The 21,667-nt window shown below is 37.3% G+C and overlaps 1 protein-coding gene across 5 annotated transcripts; it reads right to left on the bottom strand.

Moving 5' to 3' along the window:
- Window positions 1–1,115: 1,115 nt before the first annotated feature.
- sufu (suppressor of fused homolog (Drosophila)) lies at window positions 1,116–21,530 on the bottom strand. 5 transcript variants are annotated; one of them, XM_081724260.1, is made up of 14 exons: window positions 21,347–21,530; window positions 17,494–17,679; window positions 16,658–16,792; window positions 16,174–16,310; window positions 13,022–13,164; window positions 10,771–10,856; window positions 10,299–10,371; window positions 9,165–9,321; window positions 8,732–8,834; window positions 5,260–5,298; window positions 4,222–4,356; window positions 3,500–3,638; window positions 3,351–3,419; window positions 1,116–3,245 (listed from the first exon to the last, which is right to left on the bottom strand). In XM_081724260.1, the coding sequence occupies exons 2-14, from the start codon at window positions 17,643–17,645 to the stop codon at window positions 3,156–3,158; spliced, it is 1,458 nt and encodes a 485-aa protein (XP_081580386.1). In that variant the 5' UTR covers window positions 17,646–17,679; window positions 21,347–21,530; the 3' UTR covers window positions 1,116–3,155. The 5 variants fall into 5 exon arrangements, with proteins under 5 accessions (XP_081580386.1, XP_026879385.1, XP_026879384.1 ...); XM_027023584.3 differs by lacking the exon at window positions 21,347–21,530 and having other exon boundaries at window positions 9,165–9,318; window positions 17,494–17,872; XM_027023583.3 differs by lacking the exon at window positions 21,347–21,530 and having other exon boundaries at window positions 17,494–17,871.
- Window positions 21,531–21,667: the final 137 nt, after the last annotated feature.

Raw genomic sequence — 21,667 nt, forward strand, 5'->3', positions numbered from 1 at the left:
AGTAAATGAGTGTTAATTATTAATCTCAGCAGCATAGGATCTTGAACAAAGTTTGCTTATACTCCATGCATTTTAACTGTTATTGTTCAGCATTTTCTGTTCACTTATACTCCTTTGTAGAGTTTGGTTATGATGGCAGCAAAACTATCCATTTAAAGGGGAAATTGCATGCTGGGTGTCAACATTTCCATGGGCCCCACCAGAGACGTTAAACAGCTTGCTTCACTAAGCTGTCGACCCACATTCCATGTCATTCTTATTATGGTATAGAACCGAGGTGTCTTCCATCTACCCACTTTTTACAATTATTATTTTCATTTCTGTTAGCTGCCATATCAACAGGTGCAAAGTATTTATTTATGCACATTTCCTTAGTCACTTTTTTTCTTATACTTGTTTGCCCTGTAAAAGATAATGCTGTTTCCTGCTATTATAATGGGATTTAACAGTGCTGAAGTGTTTCCACTGCAGGCCCTAGGCAAACTGTACTAGCAGTTCTAGAAGTGTGCTTGCACTGATAGTTTTTTTTTCTTTAACTTATCAAAAAGATTTAATTTTAGAATACATGACCTCAGAGTGAACTTGACCATTTTCAAGAGTTTTGAATGCAATATGTGGATAATAGATTAATATATTTAGTATTTTTCAGATGTACGTGAAATGTTTCTATGTAAATATTTAAAAATGAACTTCCATGATGTTGAGCACTAAGTGTGAAGCTTACACTTTACACACAGCACCCTGAAGTATGTAGTTATAGACCACAGCCTATACATCTTTTGCCAAGTACATTGCATGTTAGCCATACTCACAGCATCCTAATCACAGCACTGCTATCGAGATTTTATGATTAATGACCACTCTAAACCCAGCAGTGGCATTAACATCAAACTGCAGATTAGTTTGCAGCCTGTATGCATACAGCTATAAAATGCATCTATAAGAAAGGTGTATCTAATGTGACCAGAGAATAAGTGCCAAAGTAGATGCTTCCGATAAAATGGATTGTTTCCAGTGTACTTGAATTTACATGGTATGTTTCCACTGACTATAAACTACTTTTGTAATGTGACTGAAGCATGGGCTGGTTATGAAGAAATCACATGTGAAATAGATTAATCATGTGGTCCATTATTTATTGGGCACCTCACAACTTGCATATTCCTATAAAATAAAATAAAATTTTACCAGCAGCACCTAAGAGCAACCCAAGAGTATTGAAAGTTCATTTTTCATTACAAATTTTTTTAAAGAGCAGATACAACTGAAAAAAGTGCTGTAAAACTGTATTTATGTGTATGTAAAATGTTACCAGGAAGAACTCCTATTTATTGTACATAAAATGGTTTTTGTCCCCATTTAGCAAGACTTTAAAATGAATGGTGCTTAGAGCTGCAGCACCACCTGCTGAAGAAAGACTGCAGGGGACCCAATTAATCTGCAAAGCATAGAACATCACAATTATATTATTTCCACTCAATCAATGTTGGATTATTAACACAAACATGGTCTTGGCTGTGCTTTAATCAGCAGTTTAAAAAGCTAACTTGACTATACAACAATTTGTGTAAATACACTTTAATGCACTTAAGGGTAACAATAAACAGGCAGTTTAGTGATTTGAAGGAATATAAAAAGAATATACTAAAAGCCCGCTCTCGAAAAAAACGTTGACAGCTCTTTGTAACACCTTGTGAAAATAAGAACAGGAAATAAAGAGGAAATAATGCCTTTTCTGAAGACATACTGCTGTCTTCATAAACACCTTTCACATTCACAAAGAGGCACGGTACAGAACAGAAGAATGGGGATGTCTGGTGGAAATGTTAACCAGTACATATTAAATAGTTCAAGAAATGAGGGAAGGAAAATGGTGAACTGGGCTGCATATCTCTTATGACATGAAAATGCTAGTTAAACACTGACTTTGGTATACAGTATATCATGACTAAAAACTTAAATTATACTGACAGACTGTGCTTACAATAGCCTCAAATAGGCACTGGTATGTTTAATCTATGAGGGAAAAATGAACCAAATCCATAAGGTTCAGTAATTCAACTTCTGAAATGTTTAAATTCATTATATTTTGATTTATCAGTGTGCTTTTCGTCACATGAGGGAGGTCTGTGATGATAGCTTTGCTGCTAGCAGTTGGCTTTCTCTGTTCATTTTCACACTAGACAGAGACAGGCAGCTATAATCTGTTCTTGCAAAACACCACACCATTTTTTTAATCTGATGGGTGCTTTAACCAAAAAAAAGAAAAAAAAAAGTGTTTAATCTTTCCTACCAAGCCAAGGCGATACATGATGGTATACGACAGATGCAGTTAAAATATACTGGCTGAAGACAAACCCATAAACCACTGTCAACTCCACCTTTGGCATAATTAACCATTTGACATACAACACAAAAAGGCAGTTCTATAAAATGAAACTAAACACTGTAATGAATTTAAGAAAACACTACTATTTGAGAAAAAAAAAAAACAAAAAAAAAAAAACTAAAATGATTTAGGACCATACTCATTTATAGCACAGAAAATTATGTTAACCATAATCCTTAGAGAGAGATTTGGGTAAAGTGTAAATGTGCTACACCCACCCTATAAAAAAAACTAGATGTTTTCCTGCAAACCACATCTGTAGCACTCTACAAGAGCTGAGTTCATATGATAAGCTTTTTTAAAAAATCAAACTATATCAGTTTTCACTCAAGGAACTAAAGCATGGGAGGAGGTTATTTAAATTAATTAGCCAAACTGATGCAAATATCTAGCTTACTGAGGACCATAAAAAGTCTTTGGGGTATGGGAGTAAAGTAAAAAAACAAAAAACAAAAACAACAACAAAAAAATTATCAAAACCTCCTACATGTGACCAACTATGCAGGCACATATGTAGATTGTGGCATCTGGACACAATTAAGGTAAAGCCTGTCTGCTGGGAAAAAAAAACAGTCAATAGGAAAGTGGCATAATGGACTTTAAACTTGGAGAAAAGGCATATTCAGTGTCTTGTACCAAGAGCTGTCAGAGGGAGTGAAGCGTCTGCACGTCCATTTCCTCCAACTGTGTGTAGGCATGAGTCTCACTGGAGCCCTGTGGCTCAGCTCTTCTCTAGAGATGTGGGGGTAGTCACAGCCTCTCAGTCTTACTGCAGTGGGCTGTCAAACACGGTATCCGGCAGGACAGAGATCTTCAGCTTCTTATCAGGCCAGCTGTACTCTCTTGGTAGCTTGGACTGAAGGACAGGGGGGAAATGTGTTTGATCTGTTTAAGAACTCAGTTGTCCCAATCTTGTATAAATTCCTACTAAAAAGGGGTCATGCACTGAACTTTTACCCACCTCTTCACGATTACTTAGATCTTGGATGTCCCCTAGCATCTTCTCAACAAATTCTTCAGTAAGCAGTATCTAAACGAGAAAAAAAGACAAGGTTATTCTTGCAGAATGACATGGCATGCAAGTGGGGAAAAGCACTGAACATGCTGTACCTGTAGCCATGGTCCATGTGCCGCATACGGATGCTCTTCTGTGGCAAAAGCCCCCTCCACTCCCGTAGATACAAACGTAATAGCTGTGTCACCATTGATACTTTTATATGTGAAGTGTCTCCCATGAAGCAAACGACCTCTATGATGGGCCAAAGAAAAGGAGGAAACATCTCAATAAATAAAAAGACAGGCACGTACAGGTAGTGTAGTGGTTACAGAACCTAAAACTTCAAGCCACATTCATTCAGATCTCCTTTAATCTCAAACAAAAAAGGCACAGAGTCCCATTTAGTTTTAAAACAAAAGCTCCTCAATGAGCAGAGCGTGGACATTGTTTCCCGCCAAGCCAACAGAGAAATTACACATCAAATTTGAGGTTGATGCTGAAACCTTTTAGTGCCAGCTATATTTAAGCTTTCCAGAACTAGTATCAAAAAGATTTACTCAGTTTCTTTAAAAAGCTGGCAGGTACGCCACTAATGTAGGAAGAGCCAGAATGGTTTTCTAGAACAATGATGTGGGGATAAAGGAACTTGTGTTTAGAAAATAACAGACCTTCCCTAGTGGCCAGGGAAAAGCTCAAATTTTGCGAACTTGAACATCTGTGCACTTATTTCTATCCTGTCTATGAAAAGTATTTTAACTCCAAACACAGATAGAGACTGTGAGAGGGTATATATGCAAGTGAGGCTGAGATCATGTGTGTGCATGGTGTACATTACCTAAGGCACAGTGGGAGCAGAGTTCCAGACTCCTGGTTGAACTTAAGGTGCACACTTTCCAGCTGCCGTGTTCTTACCAGCTCATGAGGAACAATAGCAGCGGAGCCTTCACTCTCCAGGCTGTCCTTACGACTTCTGCAGGGGGCAAGAGGGTGTGGCAGCAGGGTTGGGGCCAAAGCAGTCGCACAGAGGGGAGGAGAGATGAAGGAGACAGGATGAGTAGCTTAGCCTTTTAATTTAATTTGTTCCTGTGTTCTGTTGCAAGGGATCTACGTTCCAAAAAAACAAAAAACAAAACAACAAAAACAATTCTACAGCTGTTAAGCAACAATACAAGGCACATTACAGGTGACTTTTTCTGCTTACCCAGAATCATAAAATAGCTGTACATTTAGTAGCCCATAGCCAAACATTTTTTCAACCAGCTTCTAAGGTATAAAATGTGTATGGTATAGATAAAGCCCAACAACAAACAGGTTCTTAAGAAGTTAAACAAACATTGCCCACAAAAATGAAACAAGAAGAGTCCACATTTTACATAGGTTATAAATGCTCCATTAATAATAGCCTTTCAAATGCTGTTTTAGCAAGTGTACAACCTATACTTACTTTTTTTAATGCCGGGTAAGGCAACATTACAAATCCCTGCATTTAGGAGCACCTTAGTTGCAAACATCTGGGGTAGAAACCCAGAACTACTGCTATAAGCTTCCAGTTATATTCCTAAGAAGCCAAGATGTAACCCTCAAATTGAGTGCAAAGAAAACAGATCGTAAAGATGACAAACAGACTCAGGGTAAGCAGAAAGAGATTCACCACTGTGTCACTGAACTACACCATTTGCATCCAAATTTTGTGTTTATCACTGGAATAGACAATACAATATTTATCCTGTGTACCACAGAACCACTGTGTGTACCTTTGCTTTCAAGACAAAATGTAACCTGCAAATATTGAAGTGAGCACCCTGTATTAGTCATAAACTTTGTCCATTTTTGTTGAGCACTGCATTTCACCTTTCTTCTGGTTGGTTCTTACCTTGAATTCTGCTTGTTCTGCAAATGTCCAACTGATTCTCTATGGAGAAATTAGGGGTAAATTTGTACCGCACCAAAGAGAAATTAATGCATTTACCATTGCTGCCAAGAGGCAAATCAATTTCCTTCCTTTCAACAGCCACTAAGGACAAAGACTACCGCTCCACTCCCATTTTTAAGAGGGGTGTGAAATGCTTTCAGCACCACACAATGCATTAGGATATTCAAAGTTTGATCGCTGGTGTCATATTTGCCAGTCAGTGGCAAATGGAAAGCTTTTTGAATTAATGTTGAAAGGAAACAACATCCACCGCTGTTAAGGATTTCTCCCCCTTGTAAAGGTTTCTCCCCCAATGCTATTTGGCTCTGGCTGTTGTGCACTTTGGATTATTAAAGTCTTGAGATGAAAGCTGCATTTTAAAACTACTGTACATTCATTATATTACCCTTTGTTATTTTGACACCAAATACAATACAAAAGACTTCTTTGTTTATGATAAAGTTAGAAACCAGAGTTGGAGAAAACACTCCAGCCCCACCATGTAAATCTAAAAATGAAGGCTGGTATTTCATGGTATTGATGGTCTGTTGGATGCAAGCAGCTCCAGTTTCAGAGTCAAAATATCAGACAAACCATATAACATTTTCTGTGGAAGAACAGCACATTGCTACTTGTTTACATTCATACTACTAAATTCATAACATTCTTAATACACTTCCCTTATGTAGTAAAAGGTCCTAGGGTATTAAAAGAATCTCAAATTCAATGTATTAAAGGAATCTCAGGTAGCAGGAAAACAAAACATGCACGGTGACAGACAAACACCACACACGTACAGAGCCAATATCCACCAGTGGTTTTCAAAAAGTACAAAAAGGTTTTCATTTTAATTATGACCAGAATCTAAATTAATGCTTATGTAATTCATGTTTGTATAATTAACAGGACTTTAAAATAATTACCCACGTGTGTCACAAAAAAGAACAAAGGAATAAAGAAAACCTAAAAGATGGATGTTGGGTAAATGTTAAAGCTCCATTTCTGAACGCATGGCAAGGCCACAGCAGGAGCTGTGCGTGCAAGCAGGGGAAGGTGCGCAGAACCAAGTGGGGAGTATGCAGCAGGGGGCCAAGATTAGCCCAGCCATGTGCTGAGATCAGCGAGATCGCATTGAGATCAATATGAGAGCGTTTGAAACTAGCTCCCAGCAACATAATTAAAATCCTGCACACAGAACACACCATCAGTGCCTTCAGTCCAATTCTACAGTGGCCAAGAAGACCCATCACGCTGCAAATAAAAAAAAAACCCCAAAAAAACAAAAACGCTGCAATTACGCAAAGCATATTCATCAAAATGAAAACACATGCGCTACATTTCCGAAACACAGTTAGCTGGTCTGCTACAATGACCAACTGGTCAATTGTCTTATTCTTAATATCTTATCTGAAGTGTGTTTTTATATACTTGCAAAATATGATTTGAAATAAACACTGAATGTAGGCATATAGACAAAAAATGATCTGTGTTAGAATCTCATTAGGTTGAAGTTGAATGTAAAATAGTAACACTGAATGCAGCTAGTTATTTTGGCAGGGTCAGGTTTATACTTGTGTTAAATGGAATTGTGTTTTATCAGCATTCTTTAAGACCAGGCAATAGCAACATTCACATGAATGTGAAGCACAAATAGGCCAACTGCCATATACCAATGACAAAACCGTAGTAATTGCAAATATAAATTACGTTTCACTAGCTGTTTGGTTGTCCATCCCCTTTTCATGTCCCCTGGAAACAACACTTCCGTTGTGTTGTGACTGGGAGTTGTGCGTTTTCTAAAATGAGGTCTTGTCATTTTAAATAAAGTGTTTTCTGAATTTCTATAGTGTTCATGAATTTGCATGGCATTTCTGAAATGTAGTACGTGTTGTCATTTTGATGAATATGTTTTGTGTGATTGCAGCTTTTTTTTTTTTTCATTTGCATTGTGATTGGTAACTTGCAGAACGATGGGTCTTCCCACTCACTGTACAATTCCTATTAGAACCTTAAAGAAGTGTCTACTGAACAGACCGTTCCTTTGTTATTCATGGTTGATGTTATTACCATATGTGCCAATGTTTTTATATATCAGTCAATTGATGTTAGGCAAGCACAGTGTGAAACTATTCTCTCGGCTGTCATTCTAATTCATAGTACAACTAATGCATAGGCTTGTAATATTCAAGCATAAACAATTTGTATCACAGTTTTAAACTTGGACATGTTGCTTAGCAGCTGTTTTCCTACTTCACAGTGACAGCCAAAGGTTATTGCTCCTGAGAGCAAATTCTGAGATCTTACCACTGTGATATAATTCATATCTTAGGTAAGATAAAACAAATCCAAATAAGACTAGAAAAACTTAAATATGGCTGAGACACTCACACTGCTTTTATACTGCGCAGCTAGTCAGGCTTCCTCAGATTTAAAGATTCACAACCTCAACCAAGAAGTTAAAATATACTTGGCCTGTAAAGAATTTTACACCCTTATCAGGCCTCCAGAGTACCAACTTGGTGTTCTCCAAAAGAGAGCATGGTAGGTGTACATATTACATATAGTGTGTGGGTGAAATCCTGAAGCACTAGTGCAGTTCCTGTTAACCACAAAGTCTCTGGGACTCATACCTTTCACAAATTTCACTATTGTTAGATCAAATTAATCTCTGAAAATTATTTATTTGTAATATGTACTTGTGAATCTTTTTTTTTCCTTTTCAAATTTATGAGACAAACACATATCCATAAAATCATTATGGAATGAAAGAAATTAAATAAAGTGAAAGTACTGTCAAAATAAAAGTATCTCTTTTAGTATTCCTACCCTGATACTGTTGTAGATTTTTCAATCAACATTTAATCAAATCCAAACAAAAGACCTAAACAAACAATTGTATTTTAAAATGTAGACAATATATATTTTTAATATATCTACATTACATGGATAATTTGACATGTAACCACTTACATTGTGGAACATCTAGGAAAATCATATCGAATCGAAAATATAATCGAAAGATTTGTTGATTACTAAAGTAACCATTTGCTTCAGCCCTTGGACAATTCCCTGAGTTATGAAATAAGAACAAGTTAGAAGGCCATTTCAAACTCTCTCACTGTGGACCAATAGTTTTGTTTTGTTTTTTTGTTTGTAAACCTCTGAACAGCTTCTCTTGGCATGTCCTCTTACTATATCTATTCTACATACTTGAGAACAGGTGGCTCAGTAAATCAACAACATGTGTGCCAATTTCACCAGGTCTTCCTAAGAAACTCTGCCTTCAGTTACCCTCAGCTAAACCAGTATAGTGTATGCTACCCTCCACAGCTACCTTATCAACATAATTAAGCCCATTTTAAAAATGAATTAAGAGTGAAATGTCATGCAGTGTGGTGATGCTAAAGCACAGCTGTGAAAATGTAGGACTTACAGTGGCCGGTCTTGATTGTGTCTCTGATTGTTAATGGGGGGTAAGACAGACTTGCTGTTAATCTCCAGTCCTTTCCTCAGGGCTTCCCTGATCTGTTCAGTGTCTGCACATACAACACAAGAAAACTTTTTAGCAATTCTTAACTTGTACAATGTCATTTTAGACAAATACAAGGCAGCAATTCTATTAAAATAAAAAAACCAAGGATCAGGGCTCCATTTCCCAAAATCATTGTAGTGTTAAGATAATCTTGAAAAAGAGATTGTGTGTTCAGTGTAATACTTGTGCTACGATCTAAAGATGATTTATAAAAGGTTTTTGCTTCACATTGCTTCTGCGAAACTCAGTTCAGTACATTCATGCAGCCATTCAGTATTCATCTGAGCTTCTCTGCTCCACTGATTAGTATTTCTCAGAGCAGTAAATCCCTCACCCTTGTCGGACAGCCTGCGTGGCTGTGATCCGATACAGATGCTTCGGCTGTCATCCTCATCCTCGGGAGGTCGGCTCAGGTCGTCCCAGGCACATTTGGCACTGACACCGCTCAGGTTGGAACCGTCTGTCTCGATGCCCTTATCCACTCTGTCCTGCTTGGGAAATGCATGGCATACGTACACATGGCCAGCAGGTCAGATGCACATGGGAGGACATGTTTGCGCCTTAGGCCTGAGTATATGTGTGGGGACCACAGTGGTGAAAATCTAAACGCAACCATCTCTCTCCAAGTTTGAGAGAGAAGTTGCATGTTAACAGTGCAATGAACTTGTGTCAATAAACTGGCCCGCAAACCGCAGTGACCACAACTCAATAAAGCCCCTCTTATATGTACGAAAGTAAGATATGTTCATTAGTTTTCTCCGTTTTTCTCTGTGTGTGCAATTTGATGATTGCTTTTAGTGTCTGTTGGTGTTTGTCAATGTGGTCAGAAGGCCTCAGCTTTATTTTGAACAAAGACAGCAGTGACAGAATTTTACACCATTACTAGATGATGGACCACTCAAACTTATTAAAGAATGGTTTGGCACAAAAAAAAAAAAATCGAATTTACAGTTTCCCAAATGTAGTCATTTGTCCAAGGCATGTTTGGTGCCGAAAAGAATGCCGTGTAAAGCAAGTGTGTCAAGATTGGCACATATTTACAGACAAGATTTTGGATAAAATCATTTCCAATGCTTTCTTGCTAGATTATCCTCGACACTAGAATGCAAAACTAACAACAGACACCAAACATCTTGGCTGATCAACCAAGTGGAAAAATTATACAGAGTGCAAAATCATTACTGAACTCTCTCACTTGCTTTTGATTAGAATGTTACCAATGTTATATTCAACTGAATTTGTCTGACATTCATCTAAATTCAGTCAGTCAAACTATATAATTTCCTGATATAAATTTTCAGAAAGAAAGCAAAATTCTCTTCAAGTATTTCTCAAATACAATATCTAAGCTCAAACAATAAAATAAAAATGACAGTTTGAAATGTAGATTTGAGGAACAGTGAATACTACAAAATAGAAACAGAGAAAGGAGGAAGACAGCACTGCAGTAAACTAAAGAAAGCCTTACTTGCAAATGAGGATCGATGTCAAATATGGTCTCCCCTCTCCTCATGTCAGTGATTAACCACGGACCTCCCGCACTACAAAGAAAAATGAGAGAAAGGCCCATTTACATACACAGTTAATGATTAATGACAGGAAAACAAAGCAGGCCACCAACTCATTTAACTCTAGGACGATAGAAGTTTGAAAGAAGATTTGGGGTTTTTGTTAAACACTAAATATTTAGTAATGGCAAAACACAATAATATAATAGATGCAATATAACATCAAGAACCAGTAATACCCACAACGATTTAGTCTCTTATTTATGCTTAACAGACAATATTTGAGAGCTCTATCTACAAGGCTTGTCTAGAGTGAATGTGCTGTTTCTCCACAGGACTCATTAAGCATGTGCTCATGCTGCAGCAGGTCTCCAACTGGAGGAAGACAGCTTTGTGCTGCTCTGCGTCGAGCCTGGCTTTGGGCACACTCACACACGCACTCCCCGCAGCAGGTCCAGAATGCCCTGACCATTCCACTGCTGTGCTGCCTGCAGCTCCTCCGTGCACACGCCCACAATCTGCCGAGCACCGAGGATAAACACAATTAACACTTTCACAAGGACACGCTCCAATAAAAGGACACATTTAACAGCGGCTTGTTCCCTGGCTTAAAGGGCCCCTTTCAAATATTACGAATTCACACATTCCAAACCAAACAGTGGGTAACATAAGGCAACTGGAAGTTAATTGCGTTTGTAGGACTCATCTATGGAGGTTACATTTCATGTGCCATTTTAGGATTTTGAACCAAAAAAGCAGGAGCACTAAAGGCAAGATAAGCTACCTTAAAAATCCCACAATAACATGACCACAAAATCATTGATACTGAAAATGTGCACCGTTAGGTACTGATTACTCATAGCATATCAAAATAGTTGCTTTGCATTTCAAAAGCCTAAGATCTTAGTTTGTCATTAATACGATGACACTAAGTGATATAAAAAGTTTGTTCTCCACCTCAACAAAAATGACCTCATTTCCCTTTAAAGAGTCTAACTGACAGTGAGAAAATATAACTGGTTATCAGAAGAAACAAACCAAAAAAACCCTACTAAATTTAATAAATCTTGTTCTTACTTTATCAAATATACCATCACTTCAAGCTAAAATTTTCTGCAGTTTGCAACAAGCTGCTTAGTTTGACCTGGATTTTCTAAATCTGCATTGAGATTCTAAGCAACATTTAATTTGCAACATTATATAAAATAAAACTGAAAAGCTAAAGACAATTTTTATTTTAGTGAAACAAACTCAGAAATGGTACCTCAACTGGTCAGGGCAACACTTATTTGTAATTCTAAACATTCTACAAAGACTGTACTCAAACATGCACAGTGTGCAGGGAACTGCACACGAGCAACCTCTTTAGCCAATTCTTCCATGGCTAATGGCAGAAAAGAGGTGCGGTAATGAGCAAGTAAACACAGTATTATTCTCTCCAACTTCCTTGCTCCCCTGCTTTCCTCTCGACTTGACAGTTATTTTTCCCCTAATCCTCTTGGCAACAATACAACATCATATGTAAAACTGTATGTTTAATGGCAAGATACACATTTGCTTGTTAAGACAAACAGAAGGAGGCTTAATTAGACATTTGAATGTCTTGTAAAAATAAGCCCCATGTTTTTATTGTATCATTAAAGATGTACTTGTTCCCTTCAGTATTGATGACTGCTTCAAAACGGGAAATTCCCCGAGTATGTGCCAAATGTTGGATGATCACTGTATAATAAGCAGATTATGAATCAACAATCTGCCATGTTGACTGCAATAAAACTAAATTCTACAGAACTATATAAAACTAAAAGCGAAGTGGAATTTGCTAGTGTAACTGAGTGTTAGAATCCCTATTTAGTTTACTATGTCCAAAGGGGCTTAATTTGTGTCATACCCAGTGTTTTAATGTTTAAAGAGCTGGTAACATAGTTGCGTAGTTCTACCCAGCAACACCGTGATTCAGGATATTTATTACAGATTGCTAATAAACATCAACCCGCAAACAAGCACTTGTGTGTATTATCTAATTAGAATGAAATTTCCTTCTGCAATATTGTTAAAAGGATTTTACATGCTATGATCTTTGCGAAATAGTTTGACAACTATATGCTACTTAATATTAAAAGACAGATCAGCTGTTTATTCTGAATGCTTTACACACAAACTTTGAACATACCAAAACTTATTAAAAAAATCCATCTATAAACTATTGCCATAATAACTTTCACTGGAGCGATCAAGCTCACTGTTGCACACCTAGGAATCTCTCTGCTATAAATAAACAGACCCATCGGTTCAACATATCCTATTTACACCTCTCTGTCATCATCTTGCTTGAAAAAATATGCAGCATATTTGCTTCAGGCCTACTAACGGAAAAGCATTACAATTGCACTGTGTTTTTTCTGACCAAATCCTATGATTGTGGAATGTAACAATTGAGTGAAATGATCGGAGTCATATCAGATAACAACGTGATTACTGTGACAGGCATAGTGAAGCATTTACTTTAAATTCTGGATAGACTGAATTAAATATACCTTACACCAAAGTGGTATTTAGGGACTGGTTATTAGTATGAGAAAAATGGATCCTGCCTTAGAAACTAGATTAACTTTACATTTGCTGTGCCTCACCTTAAGGAAGGTGGCAAGGCCAAAAACCATGTGCACTGGTTATGTCTCACCTGAAGGAAGGTGACGAGGCCAAATGGTGTGTGCACTGGCTGCATCTGGGCGTCCTCTGTGAGCAGCATGTGCTGGATTCGAGACTCACTGTTGTCTAAAGGGCTGTGCCACGAGATGTGATCACCACTGCAGAATGTGTTTTCTGTTAGATAAAAAGAATACATTTGAGGAAAAAACTAATACATTTAAAAGGTCTAAACAAAGATGGTACGATACGTTTTTCTGTACCGATCCGATACAGATATCTTTGAATATCACCTAATATTGATACTGATCTGACATGTTTTCATTAAAAACCACTGTTGAGTAGTTCTGGTTCATTTATTTGGGGGAAGTGTTTTGTGTGGGACATATTATATATGCTATTTTTACAGATTTTTACAGATGCATGGATATGACAGATTAAAAAAAAACACCTTTGTTTACAAGAATGAAGCGATTTTTCCTTCCATTGCCTTACTGTCAGCCTTGGTCATTGCCTGCTTGGTTCTCAGCTTTATTGTACTCTCTGTGCACACACCTGCACATGCAAGCTACTTCTATTCTCTCTTTAAACCTATGTTTAAAACCTATATCATTTTACATAAATATAGCTGAAGTTACATTATTCTCTAGCTTCTTATTCAATATTTCAAGTCTACCATAAAATTCAGCAGACTAATGACATGCAGCATTCCTCCCCCCATTGTTTCATGTGGTTTGAATATACTAAAGCCACAGAGTAATTAACTTCATGAATTTAGAGGAGAGTGCTTTACGTGTTCAGTTATTTTTTTTCTCCTCTCCTTCTCAGTTTGTCAGGTTTCTCCTATCCCTGACCCCAAACATCCTTTGCTTCATGGCCAAATTGGAGACGCAATTGTTTGGTTTTTTTTTTTTTTTTTTAAAGAATGGATTAATAAACAAATGTATTCTTGGTCGTGGCTCCATGGCAGTGAATAGTGCAAAAATGCTAATTTGTCTCGTTGAATTGGTCTCTTTAGAAGGCCGATAATCTGTTCGCCACACTTGGTCATCAAAATGATAGCAATAGAAATCATGTGTGTGCAAGTGCATGGATGTTTCAATTTGAACATAACAGTTCTTAATCATTAATGGGAAGAAAACACTACAGTTGAACTCTACAGCGGTATGTGCTCAAACTAGCCCAGTGGTTATGCAACTTGCTCAAACTAACTTGGCAATAATCACATGCAATGTGCTGCTGTAAAGCACTGCTGTGCTATTTTCAGGGTGGATTTGTGATGGTATCAGATCAGCTTCCTGAAAAATTTCTTCACCGATATCCAATCCAGCATTTTTGCTGATATCAACCCGATGCCAATACATGGTATCAGATTTGTGCCATCTCTAGTTTAAAACAGAAAGGTAGAAACAAACAAAATGTCTATCTAAAATAACTGATAAAAAAATAAAATAAAAGACGTATGCCAAATTATTTAGCTTTACTATGTATATAAATGCCCACAAGAGAACAGAATGTATTAGGAGTAGAAGTGGGCAATCTTCCCAAAAACCCATATCACAATGTTTTTAACACCCAATCATGATCCACGAGCTGAATAGCAATTTTTCTTTCCACGTACTGTTCAGAATATCCAGATTCTAAAAAGTCTATGGACTTATCAATTTGCACCATTTAAAACACAATACTGAATTACAGACATGGTTTTCAAAATGATCATTAAAACCTGTTGTACACATTTTTAAATGGCACCATATCCGTCGATAGAATGTGACTGCCTCTTTCAGTCATTTGCTGGTTTTATAGGTTTTTTTTTTTAAAATGTTCTAGTGTGTACATCAATAATAACTATGTTTCGGGACCTCATAAGATACCAAAGTCTGGTGACCTACGGCCTGAGTGAAACTCACTCAGTATGTTCCTTCAGATAAAGTGGATGAATATATATTTGTCATATTATCTCTGAAAATGCTAATAAATGTCCAACAAGGTTTATGACTGTAAATAGCCATCACCTTCACACTTCTCAAATAGAGCTCCCTTTTGAGACAAGCTCCTTAGCTATCGTGCTGCTAAATCAATCATGTTGAAATGTTTTTGAAATGCATCACAAACAAAAGAGATTTGATGGTATAGTTTCATGGTATAACATGCCAGTCAGAACAGCCATTTTGCAACCAATCATTCTGTTGGTTTGTGAATGTATTATGATGAGCTAGGTTTTTTGTGAAGTTTCAAAACATTAGTAGAACATAAAATGTCATGATCACTACGATTCTCTTGAAAAATAGAGTGAACACATCAAGATTGTTCACAATATGAAATCTTCAGATCGCCCACCCCTAATTAGGCCTAAACTATAGTTCTGTTATGCAGTTCTGCAGTGAACTGTATTACTCTACCACATCCAGATGTTCCCTTTTACCCCAGTTTATCCCTTTTTGGAGTCTATTTACTGAGGTGTAATTATTATTTTTTTCAAGAGGTTGATTCCAAGCACAAACTGACCCAATCTACAGATAGGACAAGCGACTGTACCTTCTCCACCAAACACTCAAACAAAATTTAATTAAATAGGAAGCTGATCATTTAAAAACTGCAAAGCAATGCATTCTGAAGGGTCAATGACCAATAATTTAGTATTGTATTCTACTCAACCTCTTTTCCAGTACTGAGGACTAGTCAGACACAAACCTTCCAATTTAACTTTTTAATCTCCCTTGGTTGGCATTTAAATTGGTTGGTTCATTGCAAAAAACAAGCTTTAAGATGTTAGAGCTTCTTAGTAAAACATTTCATTGAGGACATTTTTCGATTGTCGAGATTCTTTCTTCTCAAATAAGCCAGACAGCCACTTTCCAAAGTAATTTAAGTTTACGGCCAACTACAGTGTTTCTAAACATTTGTGCCAGCTTATAGTTTAAGTAGTTTTTAAAAGTCAGTTCAAAGAAGTCATCTAGTACAGAGACTAAGAACTGGGCACTTAGCATTGCCACCACACGCACCAAGCTGGCCAATGAAGCTGTGAACGTGAGGAGTTGTAATGACAGTGTCATGGAAAAAGCATATGAGCCTTTGCAATTTTGCAGATTTTATGAGATGGGAACTTGCAACAGTTAACATTAAACAAAACAGGTTAAAATGAAAAATTTGGGAAAAAAAGCTCTTTAAGATCTAGTTTCATACCTGATTGAAAGACGTATCGAGCCAAACCTTGCATGAGCTCAGCTGGCCAGGTTGGGGGTGCAGTCTCCCCAGGCTCTCTCTTCAGCCTAAACGTAAGCTCAAAGCCAAATCCGCTTGGACCTTCTTGACCAGTGTATCTATAAAAACAAGAAATCACCACTACTATGTCTCAATCTAAGCTTTCAAACTCAATGTCCTTTTTTATATAAAAATTAAATAGAATGAAAACACAGCCAATATAGAGGGTGATCTACTTTCATTACACATTCTGATGCCTAACTTGAATGTCTATAGAACAGACTGGAAGCAAATAAATGTGGTAATAGAATGACTAAGACTTTAAAATGACTTGGTAGAGGTTCTTTATAATAAGACTGTGGCACTGTATTTTATTTATTTAAGTTATTGATTTTTCTTTTTTGATCTGTTTAGCTCATTCTTCTAAACAATTTCTAAATAATGACAAAGTTGTTATAACACTTACTCGTGAACTCTGTTGTCTCCATACAGATCACTCAGGCCAAGACTCACGTAGTGCCAGTGTTCCTGTACGTCCAGAGCAGGGCATCCCACGTTTCTGTACATGCTAATGTAGTCTAGAGGATCTGGTCCCCCTAACCTGTGTCAAGATCATGGAAGTTCAAAAACAAGGCTAAGCAAACCCAAATAATAAGGGAGCATCAGCTATGTGCACTGATAACTAGATAACTAGATACGATATTAAGAACCGTTTGTTTTGAATTAAGGTGATGTGCAGGATATCAACATTTGATGAGTTTTTTTAGACCAGTAGCTAGATAAAACTCTTACAACTAATGTAAATCTACCATTTAGTTAGCTGTGACTTACCTAGCGTTAGATAGGTTATCTTAACTAGGTTAAATCCCAGCTCGGACTCTACTCGTCCTTAACTGGATAGCAACTAACTATTAGCAGACTGAACATTACACGCACAAACAAACCTGTAGGACAGCTAGCATAACTGCACTAACATAGCTAGCTAGCCGCACCAAAATGCTTTAGTAGGCTACAACAAATTAACATCCTTAACTGTGCCTTCCACCATGTCATTAGTGGTGATCTCATCACAACATACCTGAATTCCCACATACAACGCTCGGTTAACCTGTAGTTTTAAGATCGTAACAGATTGCTACTAAACCTGCTAGCTAGCTAGCTAGCTACCCAGGCATCCGTCTGCTGTTAGCTCACAGTCAAAGGCTTCCCAAATTTTTGTAGCCACATATTTCCTCTAAAAATTCCTGTCTTTCTGATAAAGGTTTCCAAAACACAACAAGCATGTATATCAAAAATGCTTACCAGTACTTAACGATGGCAGTAACTTGCAGCGGGTTTGGCTGATCGGGGTACAAGCGCCTACATTCCGCATAGATGGCTTGCAGACCTGGGGGAAACAGCGACGCAAAGCCGAGGTGGGCCGCGGCGCCGCTGCTAGGCCGCATATCATCCATCCTTCACTGCGACACTCAAGAGAGTGTAAAAAGTCTTCAGAAAACAATGAGATTGTAAGATTTTCTCCTACAAGATATTTAGAACTGTGCAAATCAATTATTTACGATCAAAATTTAAATTTTGTGAAATTCCTCATATGTAGATGTATCTTTTAACTACGCCTCAGCGGCGATATCCCCTAGGGTTTGAGGGCTGGTCGGGGGCGTGGCCTCTTTATTTAAATGACATATATTCCGCTCAGAGGGCCTTGCCTGATGGGACGGAAAAGGAATGGCGATATGATTGGAGTATTAGGAAGTTTGTGGGCTTCAATTTGATTAACAAATTTAACATTTAATTTTTAACATGCTAAATGAATAAACCGAATCAAAAATACTCATAATGTATTGCCTTTGTAAAATCAATTAGTAGAATATGCAAAGTTGGCAAGTTGTTAACTTTGTCAACTTTTCGTAAAACATACCTTTCATATTAGTTTCAATGTAACTACGTTGATGAACAATATGCCTTAAAATTAATAGCAAACAATAAACCTGAAGTTTAAGAGGTTGAACGCTGTTTATCTGTGGCAGGAGCAGGCGCCACCTGCTGTTTAAAATATATATTGAGTATTTGGATACGTTATCATTATTTCATTTATTGAAATGAACCCACATCCTTTCACATTAGAATACTCATGATAAACACCGAGGACTCTGCTACTTGTGTTGGCCAGTATCAACTGCAAAAATGTGTGACACCTAATCTCATCGAGAAAGGCTTGCTTGACTTGTGCTTGGATCCTGAAATACTCTTATACATTTTCTGATTGTTGACAGGCAAATGAAACACGTCATTCAAAACTATTTCATGACTATATTTTAAAATGACCAATATTCATTTTAATCTTACTTTTATTCCCCCATGAGTTTGATTATGATGTATTAACGTCAAACTTCTGTTTGCCTACTATTATTCTGTATCATTATCTTATTTGTCAGTTGTTTTCAATTTAAAGACTTGTTTATAAAGTAGGATATTAGATCTTATGTTCAACCAGTGTGCATTTTTTTACTACTGAACACTGTTGCATTTTCTACCAGGTAGTGTATATATGCATATCCTTATAACTTATATGTATTTCATCCACTTCAAGCAACCACAAACTTTCATTATTCATACATACACTACTATTACTGCCTCATGTTCTGTGTTGCTCCACAATTGCAGAGCCACAGGTTCATGGTCACATTCTGTCTCCTACACACACTAATGCTCCACAGCAGCCAGTGACTGTCCTCACACAGAACTGTCTATGCAGTCAAGATAAAGCCACATAGCTTGGAGGTCCACCATTACTATGTACCTATACCAGCCTTCCTACCTAGTCCTTGGTATTGATATTACCACCATCTATATACTCCCCATCTTCAAAACCTGCCAATTAACAGAACCACTCAGGGTAGCCTTCCTGAGCCCCTTAGTGGAACATGACCAGAGAGCTTCACCCTGAGAGATATACAAGCTGGAGAAAGCTGAAGATAGTGTCTGAGTCAGTTAGGAACTTCCAGGCTTTGTGAAAGAGGACATGCGGCAAGAATGTGGAACCTACCCCAGCGGCACTGTCAACATCAGCTATCATAGGGGGTAGTCTGTGGTGTGGGCGAAAGCTGTGCATGGGGGAACGGGAGTACAGGGTGGAGAAGATGGTGGTCTGACAGGGTACAGAGTCATCATGACGAGAATGGTATGATTCAAAGTGTCAGGAAGGAAATGAAGAAATGAAATATAGGAAAACTATCTAATAGTGGCCAGATTATCTTGTTTATATTTGTTAATAGTCTTAATTGCTAATGAACATTTTTACCTATTACTGCAAAGAAGGACGTGTGTAGAATATCAGTAACTATATTTCATCATTAAATTTAAAGCTAGTAAATCTTTTTTTTTGCCTTTAACCCACTTTGTGTTTAGCCCAATGTTATGACATTATAACTGAGTCATAATTTTTTCTTTGTTGTTATTTTATCTCAGATGGCTTGTCATGGATTGTCAAGTATGGTTATGAGCTGTGAGCATTCTTTGTATGGTAGCCTTGACTTCCAGTTTCCATGGAATGATCCTGAGTCACTTACCAGGAGCTAGAGATAAGATATATTTGTGGTCAGTGTGTGGGTGGATATGTAATGTTTGCATATTTTAACCCACATCTTTACTAAACATTGACTTATTTTACATATATATATATATATATGTGTGTGTGTACTTTCTGTGAAATATGAAACACTAGATATATCACATGTCTTTAGGCATTCAAAGGTGTTTTATTGTAATGACATGCAGCTCACTGTGTTAAGGTAATACTTTTAGATACTTTTTTCTTAAATGAGGACATTGAATAACTGAATAACAACGTGTAATGCAAGTTTATGTGCCTTCCTGAGGCCATTTGTTTAGCACACCCACACATATTGCTAAATACATACAGTGTGACGAACAAACAAAAAAGAAAACAACACAAGGATGGTTTGTCACTTAGTAACGTATTAGATTTCATGTTTCTAAATAATGAAAATCCAGCTATTTTCTCACAAAATTTTCTTCAATTGCTGAAACCATACATTTATAAAGATCTTCTCAAACATTTTCTAGATTTAACAAAATACAATAATTGCTTCATATATAGTGATCAGCTTTATATGCAGATAAAGAGCACACTGCCAGAAGAACTGAGTCCATAGATGAGCTACTTCATGACCACCATCTATGGAATTCAGTTCTCAGGGCCAAGTACTCAGGAGAAGCACATATCGGCTATTGGGTTCCAGACTGTTGAAATGAAAATGGTCTCACACCTTAAGCTGCAATTATGGTTACTTATTAAGAACATATTTAAAGCCATTATACCAATTTATATCAAGGTAAAGATACTCAGTGAAAACTGGATGCAGTAGTTTGTTACTATGTCCATGGGAATGCAGCTGTGGAAATTAGACACAGCTTTTGAGAGTCATCACTGGAATCGCATTTACTAAACTAAAAACAGACGTGAGAGAGTTCAAGCAGTACCATGAAGTATAGTCTAACAGTGTGACAAATTTAAGAGCTCTCAGCACTACTCAACACCTTGTCAGTCTGTAATAGTAAGTCTAGTTAACCTTTGCAGTCTGTAATAATACCTTCTTGGTCCTAAAAAACCCCACTGCTGGAACATGTGTCATGGCATAACTACATTTAGTTTGTCAATGTTATCTCAATCACATATTTGTTTAATGTTTGATCATTACTAAGTTCCTGAGACAGGCACACTGCACTTCATATCCTCAGTTGAATACTAGCCACACCTGAGGAGTATCAGGAAATTCTTTCTTTCCGTTAAATGGAACTGAACCAGTTCAACTACCTTAATAAGTGAACTGCTGGAAAGCCCCTTAAAAGTCCAAATGTGATCTATTAATGTTATGTTATAGCTTCTTACATACAGGTCATATCATAGCGTGTGTACAAAAAAGACACACCCAGCAAATAATTGCATTTTATCAGACTGTAACAATTTAACTGATGCAATACCACATGTTGAAAATTACTTCTTAAAGCACTAAAACGTTTAGTCACTTTACTTTTTAGTAATTTGCCACTTAGTTAATTCCACAATACTAGTTAATAATGTATTCAATTACTTGTTTCCAAACAATACCTATCCTGTGTACTTGATACTCACCTACATGAGAGACAAACTGATCCCCATTTGACACAATACTCTTAACATATTTTCCTGCTGGAAAAAGCGTGCCCACCATTATCAAAGCTACCACCAGAGTCTCCAGTACAAACGACAACCTCCCAGGCAGAGAAGAGAAGTCTTATAAATGACCTCTTAGTTTTTTCAACTTAAATACCTATGTATCGCCGTCTTCTTGCCTCTCATGCACACACTCACCCATGCTCTCTGAGTCCGGTAACCCTGGCAGTCACTTCCCAGTAAGAAGGAAGCAGTGGGAGGGAGTGTCCCGCCCCCTCGTAATGAATCAATACACAGCAC

The sequence above is a fragment of the Electrophorus electricus genome, chromosome 12, assembly GCF_041902795.1.
Source record: "Electrophorus electricus isolate QZ-2024a chromosome 12, ASM4190279v1, whole genome shotgun sequence".
Taxonomy (NCBI): domain Eukaryota; kingdom Metazoa; phylum Chordata; class Actinopteri; order Gymnotiformes; family Gymnotidae; genus Electrophorus; species Electrophorus electricus.